This window comes from Carassius carassius, chromosome 29, assembly GCF_963082965.1.
Source record: "Carassius carassius chromosome 29, fCarCar2.1, whole genome shotgun sequence".
Lineage (NCBI taxonomy): Eukaryota > Metazoa > Chordata > Actinopteri > Cypriniformes > Cyprinidae > Carassius > Carassius carassius.
This window is the reverse complement of record NC_081783.1, coordinates 4,604,434-4,617,734: the sequence shown is the minus strand read 5'-3', so window position 1 is coordinate 4,617,734 and position 13,301 is coordinate 4,604,434. Positions and strand designations below refer to the sequence as shown.

General features: G+C 35.4%; 1 protein-coding gene across 3 annotated transcripts in view; it reads left to right on the top strand.

The window, feature by feature from the left end:
• Nucleotides 1-2,350: 2,350 nt before the first annotated feature.
• The window catches only part of LOC132109445 (protocadherin-11 X-linked-like), a 183,045-nt gene continuing 172,094 nt past the window's right edge, over nt 2,351-13,301 (top strand). For all 3 annotated transcript variants that reach the window (XM_059515514.1, XM_059515513.1, XM_059515517.1), the window contains exon 1: nt 2,351-2,374. In XM_059515514.1, coding sequence (XP_059371497.1) covers nt 2,351-2,374 — 24 coding nt within the window. The remainder of the gene's footprint in view (nt 2,375-13,301) is intronic.

The following is a 13,301-nucleotide window of genomic DNA, read 5'->3' as shown; positions in this document are numbered from 1 at the left end:
TATATATATATATAATTATTATTATGTTTTATTTATTTATTTATTTATTTCATTTTATTTATTTATTTTTTAAATGACGGAATAGATCTCTTTTCTACGCAAATGGATGATTGAGTCGATCGGGCGGCCGCGGCCCGACAAGGAGTGTGTTTTGTTTGCTTTTTTTTTTTTTTTTTTTTTTTTTTTTGAGCGGTTTAATTTTTTACACGGATTAATTGTTTATATCAAGACTAGCAATGTGCGCTAGTAAAAGTAAATAAAGTTTATTTTGATTTCACGCGGACTTGCTTACCTTTAAGTTGTTCCGAACCAGTATAATCGTATTATTCTGTGGAAAATAAATTTCTCAGTAATTCATTTAGCTAGGGACATCGCATTATTTTGCAAGGCTCATATAAATAAAGTAAAATAAAGACACGTTAAGGCATTCTGCGTGCGAAATTCTCGCACATGCGCATTATTATCAGCTTTGGTCAAGTTGTTCACTCAGTTTTTCCAGATTTTTTATTTTTATTTTTTTCTTGTAGTTTTTGTGACCTTGCTGTCTGATTGTACTGCTAAACAAGGGCACAATGGCATGATTATTATTATTTTCATTTTTTTTTATTTGTCTTCTCGAAGCGCACACAAAAATTATTCACTGATAAATGACTCTCAAATCGTGAGTGAGACGGTTCTTTTTAATGAATCATTCACGAATGCACGACTCTGAACGAATCTTTCCCTCAGTGAACTCCGTCTATGGTGAACTCTGCGTGCAGCGTGCAGTTCAATGTCGTTCAGTTCTGAATGAATGAATCAATCAATTAAACAGATTAGGTTCGCGATTCAGTCACGGTTTACTCACATGTTGTTTGGAGTGCTTTCTTGCTAAAAGAGTTACCAAACTAAAGTAGCAAAATTTACAAGACCTAAAGCAAAAGTTCGATGGCAAAAGTGGATATTTACCTACAGCCCACTGAAACTAACCTAGAAATGCATCTTATCGATTGTGAGCGAATATTTTTTTTTTAATTATTTTCTTAAAGTTCAACACTTGTGTGTGAAGCTTGTCGACGACCCTGTACTGCAGGTAAAGGCCACATTTCAAAATTAGCAGAAAGTGTTTTGTGCATAAGCTAATGTTTTTTTTAGTTTTTTTTTTTTGTTTTTTGGAGGATGGACCAGTAATTATGTGAACGTTAATATGCATATATTTATTTATTTGATATAAATGGGGTGTCTTCTCTTCTAAAGACATTCGATAGTTAAGATGCTGTCGCAAAATTAATTGGAAATATTTTAACGTTACTTGAACATATTGCTTGACACAGTGGCCACCATTTACTTCAGTTGAATGGAAAACAGCAGTGTGGAAATTCTGCTATAAATAACTCTTTGTGGGGAAAAACGTACATGTTTTGGAAAATACGAGGTTGGGAAAATAATGACAGTTGCGTTTTTGCATGAGCTATTGCTATCCATTTGAGATAAACACAGACTACATTTGCATAAGGCCTTCAGAAGCGATGATGTTTTCAAACAAATATGTCACACCATGAGAAGAATTATACAAATTTAAGTAAATGTTGCAGGTCATTTACATGTTACATGGGAGTCAATCAATCATGCGAGGAACACTCCTGTGTAGTGCTGCTGAAATATACTACAAAACACAAATAATAATGCAGCCCTTTTTAGATGTGGAGTTTGTGTTGATTAAACCAACAATCAAGCATGCATTTGCAGGACTCTTGACAGCCACTGTACAAGCTTTGTTTACATGTTTGTCAAACACTAAAAGGACGAGGCAAGGGGAGCCAAGAAAAGTGCCACAATCTCATCAGCATTCCAGAGAGCTGGCTGGTCATATTATCCTTTATAAGGAAGCCTGGAGTAATTGGGGAAGATAACTTTTATTTCAGCCATCATTATCTCCCCCTCCTTTCTGTTGAGTTTTAATTGTAATCATTTCCTCCCCAAAATACCATTGACTTTCATATTGTCTATGAGGTATCTGCAGCAAGATCTGAATAATATTACGGTGTCTGACAAGGGACACTGGTGAAGAAAGGTTTGGGATTACGAAAATTGAATCGATGGGGCATTTGGAACAGAAACAGCATGCAGCAAATGCATTTAGCGGTGTATGTCGCATTCTAAGTACCTAAGTACCCTAACATTTTATTGTATTTTTTCTTTGTTAAATGGACATAAAAAAAATACAAAATACAAATTCTGTAATTTTAGGAAGATATTTTGAATAATGTTGGTAACCAAACATGTTTGTTTATTGATTGATATTGTATGAAGAAAAATAAATGAATAAATAAATCAGATTTTTTTTGTCTGTGTTCCATAGAAGAACTTCATGCAGATCTGCGACAGCGTGAGGGTAGGATTTTCATTTGAAATGTTTTGACCATCTAACTTTCTTTCATCTATTTAGATTTCATTTTACACCTAAAAGAGCTTGGGTGGATTATTTAATTGTGCAAAACAGTGGCCAGGATATTATTCAAAAGTTCACCATTTGTATTCCATGGAAGAATGAAAGTCATACAAGTCTGACATGAGGGAGAGTAAATGATGACCAAGTTTTCATTTTTGTTGAACTGATCATTTAAAATAGAGCTTTTATGCATGTACAATTAAAAACAATGCCAGGTTTATATGACTTGTATCATCAATCACTTCAGGAGTAGCAAATGATCATAAATGTCACGCCACGCTCTGCGTGAGTGCTTTAGATATTGTACCATATGAGCAAAATTTACAAAGGTACTAAAAATGATACCAGTCACCTTCGACTTCGCCCTGCTGAAATATGTCTGGAGGACACTATGTAAAGCACAGGGACAGTAAATTAATTTTAGATTGCATGTAGAGGACTACCTTGTAATTTTGGACAAAAAATAACTAAGAGGCACTTGACAGCTAAGAGGTCCTCAGCAGGATTGAGATGGAACATATACTGTAAAACCTGATTACTTGAGCTAAGACAACTTGTTGAAAAGGGTTGTGGAAAAGAGGATTGTTTTGACCTTTCTCACCTCGGCTGTATACTCATAGCACAAGGTACACATACGCAGTGAATGGGGTTACTATGGTGAACTGCAAGGTTTTCTCCAGTACATGGCAAATAAAAAAAAAAATATATATATATGTGTGTGTTTGTGTGTGTGTAATTCTAGGAAAATAAAGTGACTTGTTAACAATAATTTTTTACAAAAATACTATCATATTTTACCTCATACATGAGTTAATACTATATTCAATATCTTTACAAATATGTAAGCATTTTATTTTAAGTCATCAGGTGTTTCCATCACACAAAATGACCATGGTGATGTATAATATATAAATAAAATGATTTACAGCACAGTAACAACATTAAAATGAAAATATAACATACACAAACCTTCACTGAATAAATGCACAAATTCAGCCGTGCTGTTTCAACAGTCAGTGAGATTGACCCTGCCACAAACCAAGCGGCTGTATAACACAAAAACTACCAAACATTGAAAAGTGCCATCCCAAACAAGATGACCTAACAGGTTCAACCCAACATTTGGGTAGAAATGGAACTCCTTCAGTCCACTACCCACCACTGATCAGAAGATAGGGGATGCATGCTTCTCTGAGTATTCAAATCAGCTCTCCACTATATGTCTGGCACAAGGGTGCCATGCTAAAACAGTCAAAAAAGGTCAAAACTAAAGGATGACTCTGACCTTTGAGACCTGCGGGTTGGACCAGCGATACAGTGCTTAACATTTGCATGGGCAGAAGTTCAAAAATAGCTCGGAATTAAATTATGCTTGGTTTTCCCACCTCCCCTGTTTTGTGAGAAATACTGTGTGTCTTTCGCAGCTTTCGAATCCTTCCCTTCAACTTGTCAGCTCTTTGATTCCTTGACAGATTTCTTTGCTGCATTTTTGCTTCAGTGCCATCATGCTCTGTTTTCTCCGTACTTTCTGGATCTGCCTCGTGTCTCATCTGACATGCGCGCAGAGACAGCCCTCTGCTCATCTGCTATTTTCCATATACCGTGTACAGGGTTTGGCGATCTGCAATGTAAGCAACAGTGTAAACATCTTTCCTAACAAGTGAATCAGTGCTAAATAACAACTGTATGCAAGCAACTGTCTTACAATGCATCCTGTTATTGGACTTTTTCTGGGAATGTTTGACGGGCAACAATTCTATTTGGTTTTTATAAAAGTCATGCTTTGTTTATAAGATTATATTTTCTTCAGCACAAATCTGCAATATGTTTCCTCGCTGCTTTCATCGCACCACATCAAATGATAATCTAAGGATTTGATAAAAAAAAAAGTATGTCTATATTTATTTTTTTTCCCAAGCAAAACCATTTTTTCTATTTCATGTCATTTGGCAAGTATTTGCTCCAGAATGCTGTCTCGTGAGATTAGGGAGGAGAAGTGAGAAATAGTCACACCATCAAATCTGGGGCACTATTTCACCTGCTGAAGTCTGCCATCCCAAAAGTAAAACTTTCTTCTTTGCTCTCTTGTTTCCTGTTAGCAATTACGTTGATCGGGGGTAAACAACAGCAATATGTAACTAATGCACTACTTCCATTTACAGTGGAGAAACCTTAGCCTGTAACAGCAAACCCAGATGCCAGTTAGTGATGTATTCTGTAATCTTTGGATTAATAATTTGAGAGTCACGGTCTGGTAAAACTAACAGAACTGACAGAATCAGTGCACTTTCAATAATAATGAACAAAGGCGTGTGGGTGTTCTGCGATTAATTCATAATGAACTGGCAAAAGCACGGGGTCAGCGAGGTGACTGTGACAGATATAAAGGCGTAGCAGTCACTTTTTATGGACGAAAGGAGTATTTCAAGAAATAGGGTGGTTGCAGAGAGGTAGGAGCGAAAATTGGTTCAACAGAACTTGTCAAAGGATGCATACTGTGAACCACAGTAAATTATATAAAACCAAAAGCATATTCAAATCGAAGCATATAATTAATATGGCCGTCGATCAATTTGCAAGCGATTTGGGTGCTTTGCTGTTGTCACTTCTTATTTCTTAGAGTTATGTTACTGCCAAACATAAGAGAAGGTTTAAGGCGATGTAGCACAATCTTACACAACTGCAGCTGTACCGCAGAGAGCACCGCAGAGCGGGCGAGGGGTCAACACAGCAACAGTTGGGGAATGCTGCAGGGACGGACATAAAATTGGATCTGTCATTTCTGAAAATTGTAGAGTTGATTTGATCCTCCTCAGGCTAGAATTTGTGTAACCGGCGATGTCCATACAGCCTGATGAAGACAAATTACAGGTATTCTTACCATGTAAAATAACATAAAAACTCTTGCTTTTAAATGCATATTTTAAAAGTTAATGCCACTCGATGATGGGGTAATAGGCATGATTCGCATTGTTGATCAAATGATTATAGAGAAATAAAACAAACTTGATTATCTTGTTATTTCCGTAACTCGTTAATTATAATAATCTGTGTTCACAGGGGTAATTCATCAGACGTGGCTATACAGAACATATATTATAATAAAGCAATAAGCCACAAAAGTGGTTTCTTAGGCATGACAGAAGGGTTTTATAAAACAGTGGCAACAGGAATATGATAGAAGCCACTAATGTTAAATAAATTATTAACTTTATTATTAGTGTTGTTATTATTAATTATGATCACAATAAACAATTGTTTTATCAAGTAATAGAGTTCATTAGCCTAGTTGTATGTTGTGTACAGATTCCATTTAGTGTTTTGTGCATTAAAGGGAATATTAAAAAAAAAAAAACCTCTAATTTTTTTCTCCATGAAACACACAAATATATTTTGATGAATCTTAAGGCAGATTCATATAAGGACACTTCATTGTGACTGTTAAGAATTTGGGCCCTATTTTAACAATCTAAGCGCACAGTCTAAAGCAGACAGTGCAGATGCACTCAGAGTGTGTCCGAAGTTTAACAGTTAATAGTTTAACAACGGGAAAACAGTTGGCGCGCCCAGGCGCATGGTCTAAATGGGTTGTCCCTATTCTCTTAATTAGTAATGGGTGTTTTTTTGGGGCATAATGTTTAATAAACCAATCAGAGTCTCATCTCCCATTCCCTTTAAAAGCCAGTTGCGCTCGTGCCATGGCGGGTTCACTATTTACATGGCAGAATGTAATTATTCATTTTTAAAAATGTTTGTGTGCTGCTGTACTGTGGGAATATACACATTACTGACGCGCTCTTTAAATAACAAAGAAAACATATTGTGTCAGACTTCACACCAGGTTTGAGTTGGTCTATTGAGCAGTCTATTTTCAGTTTGTCAAAATAGCAATGTGTCAACAATGTGCCTGAACACACCTCTTTTTTTAGACCAGCACGCCCATGGGTGCACAAATGGGCACAAATTCATTTGCTATGTAAACAACGCAGTGCAGGATGGGAAAATGAGTACTGCGTCGGACTGAAACTAGCAAAAGCACTTGCGCCGGGTGTATGAAAGGGCCCCTAAAAGTATGGGGAACAGGCCAAAAAGTAATTCACTGATGATTTTCATCTCTCATACTAAACTCATTGGTAATGCTAGGTTACACAAAATTGAAGTTGCAAAGATGTACGAGCCAATCCTAAACCTAACAATTGTTATAATTTCTTGTATACACTGTACTCGAATGTGTAATTTTGAATATGTGGTATAGAAACTGACAAATACATGAATTTAAATTAGATTACATTGAATTCAACTGATGCTGAGTTCACATGTGGCAGTTTTATTAATATTGCTTTGAATGAAGTTTAACCAATCAAAACAGTTCAGTTTTACTGCTCAAATCAAGCATACAATAAGGGTGGTTTATTCCAGTTTTCTACTAATGCAGGTCTAGCTGTGTTTTGGCATTCCCTACTGCAGGGCATGAAACATCCAAAAATTCTGCATTGAAGCTTGACTAAGAAGCCTTTCCACAAGTCACATGTTTATCTGTTCAAGCTGTCAGTACCACATGCTGCGGCCCAGCCTAACATATGTACAGCATTTACAGACATTCTTCATCTTTGTTCTTCTTCTTTTTCTTCTTTTTTTCTTTTTTAAATTTTTTTTTTACTTCATTTGAATGCTGCAACCAATGTGCAAAATACATGTGAAAGTGAGGTGATGAGAAGAAGTGTGAGATAAATGTGCAAATGGGGTGTGTATTTTTGGTCTTCTGTGTATGATGTCTTTTTAATGGCACCTTTAAAACATAATAATGGGCATAATCATTCCTTATATATATATATTATATAATTTATTTATTTGTTTTTTTTATGAGACTTATTTGAGTTATACATTTGTTAATTGCAATGGACACCATGCATGAAGGTTCTAATGTCAAATTTTATATATTGAATGAAAAAAAATAATAATGTTGCACTTGATGTGAACTTAGACAATAAGATTATGCAATGAATTATGATCTGAGAACTGAAAGCTGCATGTATATATGAAATCCCTCTCTCCACTATTTCTTCTTATTTTAAATAACATGAACATTATAATTTATCATGTACAAGTCTTCATTTCCAACTAATTATGGTTAGGATTGTTTATTTCAAATATCCATGGAAAGTTGCATCATTTAATTATAAACAACCTTCACAGTAGATTTGACTGGAAATTCCCTTTGAAATGCAGTGAACAGATACACTCTTTATGCATGGCATCCACTGTGATAAACAGATGTGTTTTAATGTGTGTTCACAAATATATTAATAATTTTCTAAGGAAAAATTTCCTTAGATCTTATTCGACAACTCTCGGCTAGAATACTTTCTGATTGGTCAATTTTGGAATTGAGTGGTCATCCATGACTGATTGCTCATACAGAAAACCTGTTTCTTAGCTGCATTCGATCACTTCAAAAGAACATCAAAAATGTATTTATCTGTGAAGAACATTACAAGCTAATTATCTTGCTTATTAGCAGGGTAATTCTTATCTGCCGACGGAATGAAGTAAAAACAAGAGGAACAGAAAGAATGGAAATTCATGTTGTTGTTGTTATTAGGCCAACCCTTTAATTAGAACAAATGTACAGAATGAGGTTAATAATAAGATGCAATTGAATAGAACTACGAGCTCTTCTCGAACAAGAGTGCACAGCATTTGGAATATTTCACTTTCAGATTTATAGAGTAGACTGGGGCTAGTTGTCACAGAGAGAAGTTGTAACAGTCTTTGAATAGCTAATGAACATGTCATTCTATGAACGTCAAGAAGTTGGATGAATACAGCTCTTAGAACTGTGCATTTGTAGCCCTAAAAGTTTGTGTTTACTCTGTTCATGCGATTTGGATATTGACATTACAGACTATCCAGTTGTCTGTCACATTAATTAACTGTTCTGTAGGAAATTAGCTCTGTCTGGTTTTTATTTGAGAAACACCCAATTACTTAGTAAGTCAGTTTGATATAATTTAAATAAAATAAATAAATAAATATATATTATAATTTTATATATATATATATATATATATATATAATTTATTTATTTATTTATTTTTTTTATAATTGAAGTACAGTGTATTTTTATACATTATTCTAATTAATGTATATTTTAGTAAATATAATAGCAACAATTGTTAGGCATGCTATTTATTTCTTTATTTACTAAATAATTATTTAGGAAATGAATTATTTATTTTCTAAGTAAAATGTTGTAATATTACACACATTCAACAACATGCTCTCTATGATATTGGCATTAGCCATCAGAATAAAAAAAAAAACATATTAGTCGATCAGTGGTCCAAACATACACATGCTTCTTTTTCATTTTAAAGAGTGTTAAATGAAAACTGATTCTTGTGAACTCTGTCCTCCAACCTAAGATATGGTGTAAAAACACTGCTTTCAGGTTTTCACATTTTTATTGAGACGGGTCGTCCCATTTCATAGCCTGTAAAATGTATTGCAGTATTTGTTGACCAAACAGTTTGATATTTTTTGTTACCCTGTAAACTTTTGCTGTTTAATGAGTTGATTCGTGTTTATGATATAACTACTAAATTGCATGATTATTGTATTTATATTTATAGTAGCCGAATAAGATGTTTAAATGGAAGGCAACAGCCCCATATAATGTGGCAGCATGCCGTGCTATTGTTTGTAGTAGCCTACTGCATCTTTTTTTTTCCTGGGCACTAATGGTGGAAAAGTTCAAAACATTTTTTGCAGTCAAGGTATGTGCCTTCAGAGAAATTGACTTTCAAAAACAAACCCTGAGAAGCATTGAGCAGAGTGAAAGTGTGATAACTAGCCCCGCTTTCTCCTATATTTTTCTTAATTCATGGAGTCTATTGCTATGGCAACATATGGATGATTTTTTGATCGTTGATGACGTGCTGTGCATGTCCCACTCACGCTAAACAGAGTGTCTCCTCGTTTCCATCTTTTCCTTTAAAACACGAACGTGTCGGCACATGGTTTATTGGCATTTTCTTGTGCGGGTTTAAATGGACTTACTCTATTAGAATCACAGAGGGCCGCATCTTTTCCTCAGTAGTGCACATGCGAAAGCTAAGCAGTCCCCAGAGCCTCTGTTTACCAACCAAGTCGGATTTACTCCTTTCATACCCAGACATACGGAGCCTCACCTTCTCCCCCGAGACTTTCATTTTGTCTCACATTCTAACTCCACTCCAGCCACAATCCGCTCAAAACTTAGCAGACTGAGCGGCTTTTATGCAAATCTCTGCACCAAAAACATAGTTACAAGCCCATTCCTCATTCTCAGAAATACACACTTCAAAAAGAAGCCATTTAATTCTCTGATGACAAAATTGAGAACAGTTCCATTTTTGCCCGCACCAGCTAGAGGGGACAACTTAAGGAGCTTGTCTGTAAACATAGCCGTACAAAACCGCTCTCAAGGAAAGCTTCATCAGACAGGGAATCATTTGCATTCTTTTAAACAAACGTTTTGATGGTGAAACAAACAGGCCCGCCCTGCCATGTTTGATCTCCATCATTTTCACAAAGCGGTGACACTAAGTACAAAAACAACTTAAGGTCATTTCTCCGTGACTATGACAGACAATTATTCAGCTGCATTTCGTATGAGGAGCTATGGGGGCGGACACGGATGATGGGTGAATGGATACTGAGATTACTGCCGCGTTTCAGCAGACTGACCAAAACAAAGCCGGATTCCTCTGTGTCTAATGGTGGCCAGCGGAAAAGCTTTTGAATCAGATCACATTGAGGATAAATGAAGCTTCTTGAAATGGAATGGGGGGAATGTGGCATGGATTGCAAAACGGGGACCACGGGGAACGGTAAAAGGGTTCGAATGGCAGCCAGATTCATCAAGTCATTTATGCCGTTCCTGAAATATGTCAAACGGCCGTTAGGAATGCTGTTCTGGTTACAAAAAGGGAGAAATAATTAAATGTACGAATTAGGGATGGTGGGTCATGAGCGCTGCATTTAAAAACTAAAAAAAAGACTTGTAACTGTCCTAATCAGCCAGGTCAAAATACAAATTATATTCAGACTCCATGAAAAAAAAAAAGGTTCCTTACAGTGGACGTACTTTTAGGAAATGTTCAATGAAATACTTTTAAGTGAACCAAAAATGTTTGTTTCATGGCATTGCTGCAAAAAAAAAAAAAAAAAAAAAACTTATTTTTAAGAGTGCATACTTAAACTGGAGAAAGGGGATTCAAAATATATTTAATTTAATATATGTTATTGCACTATATTTTTTCTCATGCTTATTATTATTTTATTTATTTATTTTTTATAGAAGACAACAAAAATTCTGATTAAGAAAATATGCAGAATATAATTTTTGAGCTTGAGTAATATAAACATAACATTTAATAGCATGTCACACGTCTTTTCCAGTCCAAAAGTACTCATATGCCATTAATTAATTTCTCAGTATTGTGTATATGGTAAGAATCAGCTCTTTGTACTGAATGACTGACGGCTGCCAAATGCAGCTTGTGTCACCGGGAAGCTGAGCCACAGCCTATCACTTCCAACTGTTCTTTCTATGGTCACACGACATGAAATCAATACGGTGCGTTCTGCAGCTGATAGGGACGTGGTGAAAAAGAAACATTCCTGCAAACAGACTACACTACACTATATTTAAGTCCACTGAAGCACATAGCATGACTGATTTGACAGAACGAACCGTAAATTACGCTGAAGATTTTTTTTTTTTTGTACATTTCTTTACAGCATAATTATCTAAAAATAGATGGCTGTAGCAAAAATCAGTTTATTACCATCACAACAGCATAAAAATGTAATAATATGACATGCAAAGAACTTTAGAGATGAACAGTTGTTCATGAATCCTTTCAATACATCACATTTAACCCATTTACTTAGTTTGATATTTATAATATATTTATTTAAACAAACAAACACAACTCTATATAATAGTATATTGTACCTAATGTTTGTCACTGTTTTCTGCATATTAGGTTTTTAATATTGTTGAGTTAAGTGTTTTGTCATAGGGCCGCGTGTTTGTTTCTAAAGCCTTTAGATTTCAAATGCTGTCAACGCATGCATGCTGTAAATTTCAGAGTACAAACATGCAAAAATGTATAATATGAAAAAAAGAGATAACTTTCTCCATCTGTTATACACCATTTCTGTCAGTTAGGGTATCAAAACTGTTCACTTTTTTGTCACATTTGTACCTAAAGGGTCCCTATTAGTGCCTTCTTCTTTGTCTTGTCTAAGCTATTTGCTCAGATAACACATTTTTAAAAGATTATGAACATGGAATTATCACTATATATGGAAACCCTGAACAAATTGGCAGTCTATGTAAGATATTTTGATAATTTGTGTATTGGCAATGTTCTGGAAGTTTAAAAGAACCTCTATATTTATGTTCAAAGGCTACATTAGAATAATTGAGATTTTAATGAATGCAGTGTTTAATGTTTGAAGCTCTGATTTATTTAGTAGTACACATCAATGGCTCTTGAAAGTTTGAAAAGGCATCGTAAGCGTCCCTCTGAGCATTACAAGGGACTGTTCCTTAAAAGCCGAAAGAAACATAGAAGTGTTCATACGCGCTACCTACAGTGGTGACCATTGTTCAAAATCATGCTGCGCCGAGCTCACTGTCTGTGACTAAGAGCCTTTGGAAAGCAGTGGCTTATTTCATGCGCTCCTGAGGGAGTATGCGTCACATATCAGATTTAAAATCAGATGGATGTTATTCTGTAAGGAGGAAACCTCGACACATAGTAACCTATAAAGATCTCAGAACTGCAAAACAGACTTTTCTTTATTTTTAAGTTCTAATAAAAGCTTATCAACCACATCTTATACAAAGCGTGGGAGGAGAACTAGCTTGTGAAAAATCTGATAGCAAAACCTTAAACCATTTTAGAGGTCACACGCATGGCACCGCTATGCCTTTAGTGTTGTGCGTGTACATCTTATGAACCTGTCACTCACCCCTTTGGCCCAAATGACAGAGAAAAGCCAAGCCTTGAGCTTCTAGTAATATCTTGAAAGGTCATTCTACAGCTGATAATGCATTCATCAGCACTAAAGAAAATGAACTATATAATTTCACGTCTGTGGTTTTAATGTGGAGATGAATTTGTGCCATAGACCATGGGAGAGAAATATGCCATTAGTTTTGGTTGGCCAAGTGAGAGTACTTTCATTGTGTCTAATGCATACCTGAGTCTAATAATTGTAAAAGTTTAATCATACTGAAAGGGTTTGAGCTTTTTAAACAATGTGTACTTCATGGCATGTGGCTTTTTGCTGTCACAGTGCCTTGATTTGCAGGCAATTGGGCATGAAAAGCTGTGCGGTGTAGAAGATCCTTCTATTCCTTCTTTTTTGGGTGGTCACAGGCATGTAATCACACGGCTGTTCTTAGTTCATTAGCTGAAAAATCATATTAATCTTATGAAATGGACATTTTAAGAAAGCTACAATGAATGCACATTTCTGTTTTGACACTATTTTCTCTGTCTTTCCCAAAAAAAGGAAACTGGAATTTCTGCTGGAAACTTTAGTTAGAGTAAGGGTCAATTTCGTAAGTAGTCATTAGGCTTCTTTTTTTTAGAATTTAACTCTAATTTTACTCGCAGGATTCATGGCTGCTCGAATTATGAATAATGCTACTTGCAGCGCACTAATAATCTCACCCTCTCTTTGAAGTATTCTGCTAAACTAATCCACAGATTTTTGAATAAAAGTCACCTGAGGAGTTTAGATTGATCTGAAAAGTATATTGCAATCAGGTGGTTTTTCCCTTCACTTATATAGTTCAAATATTGAATAG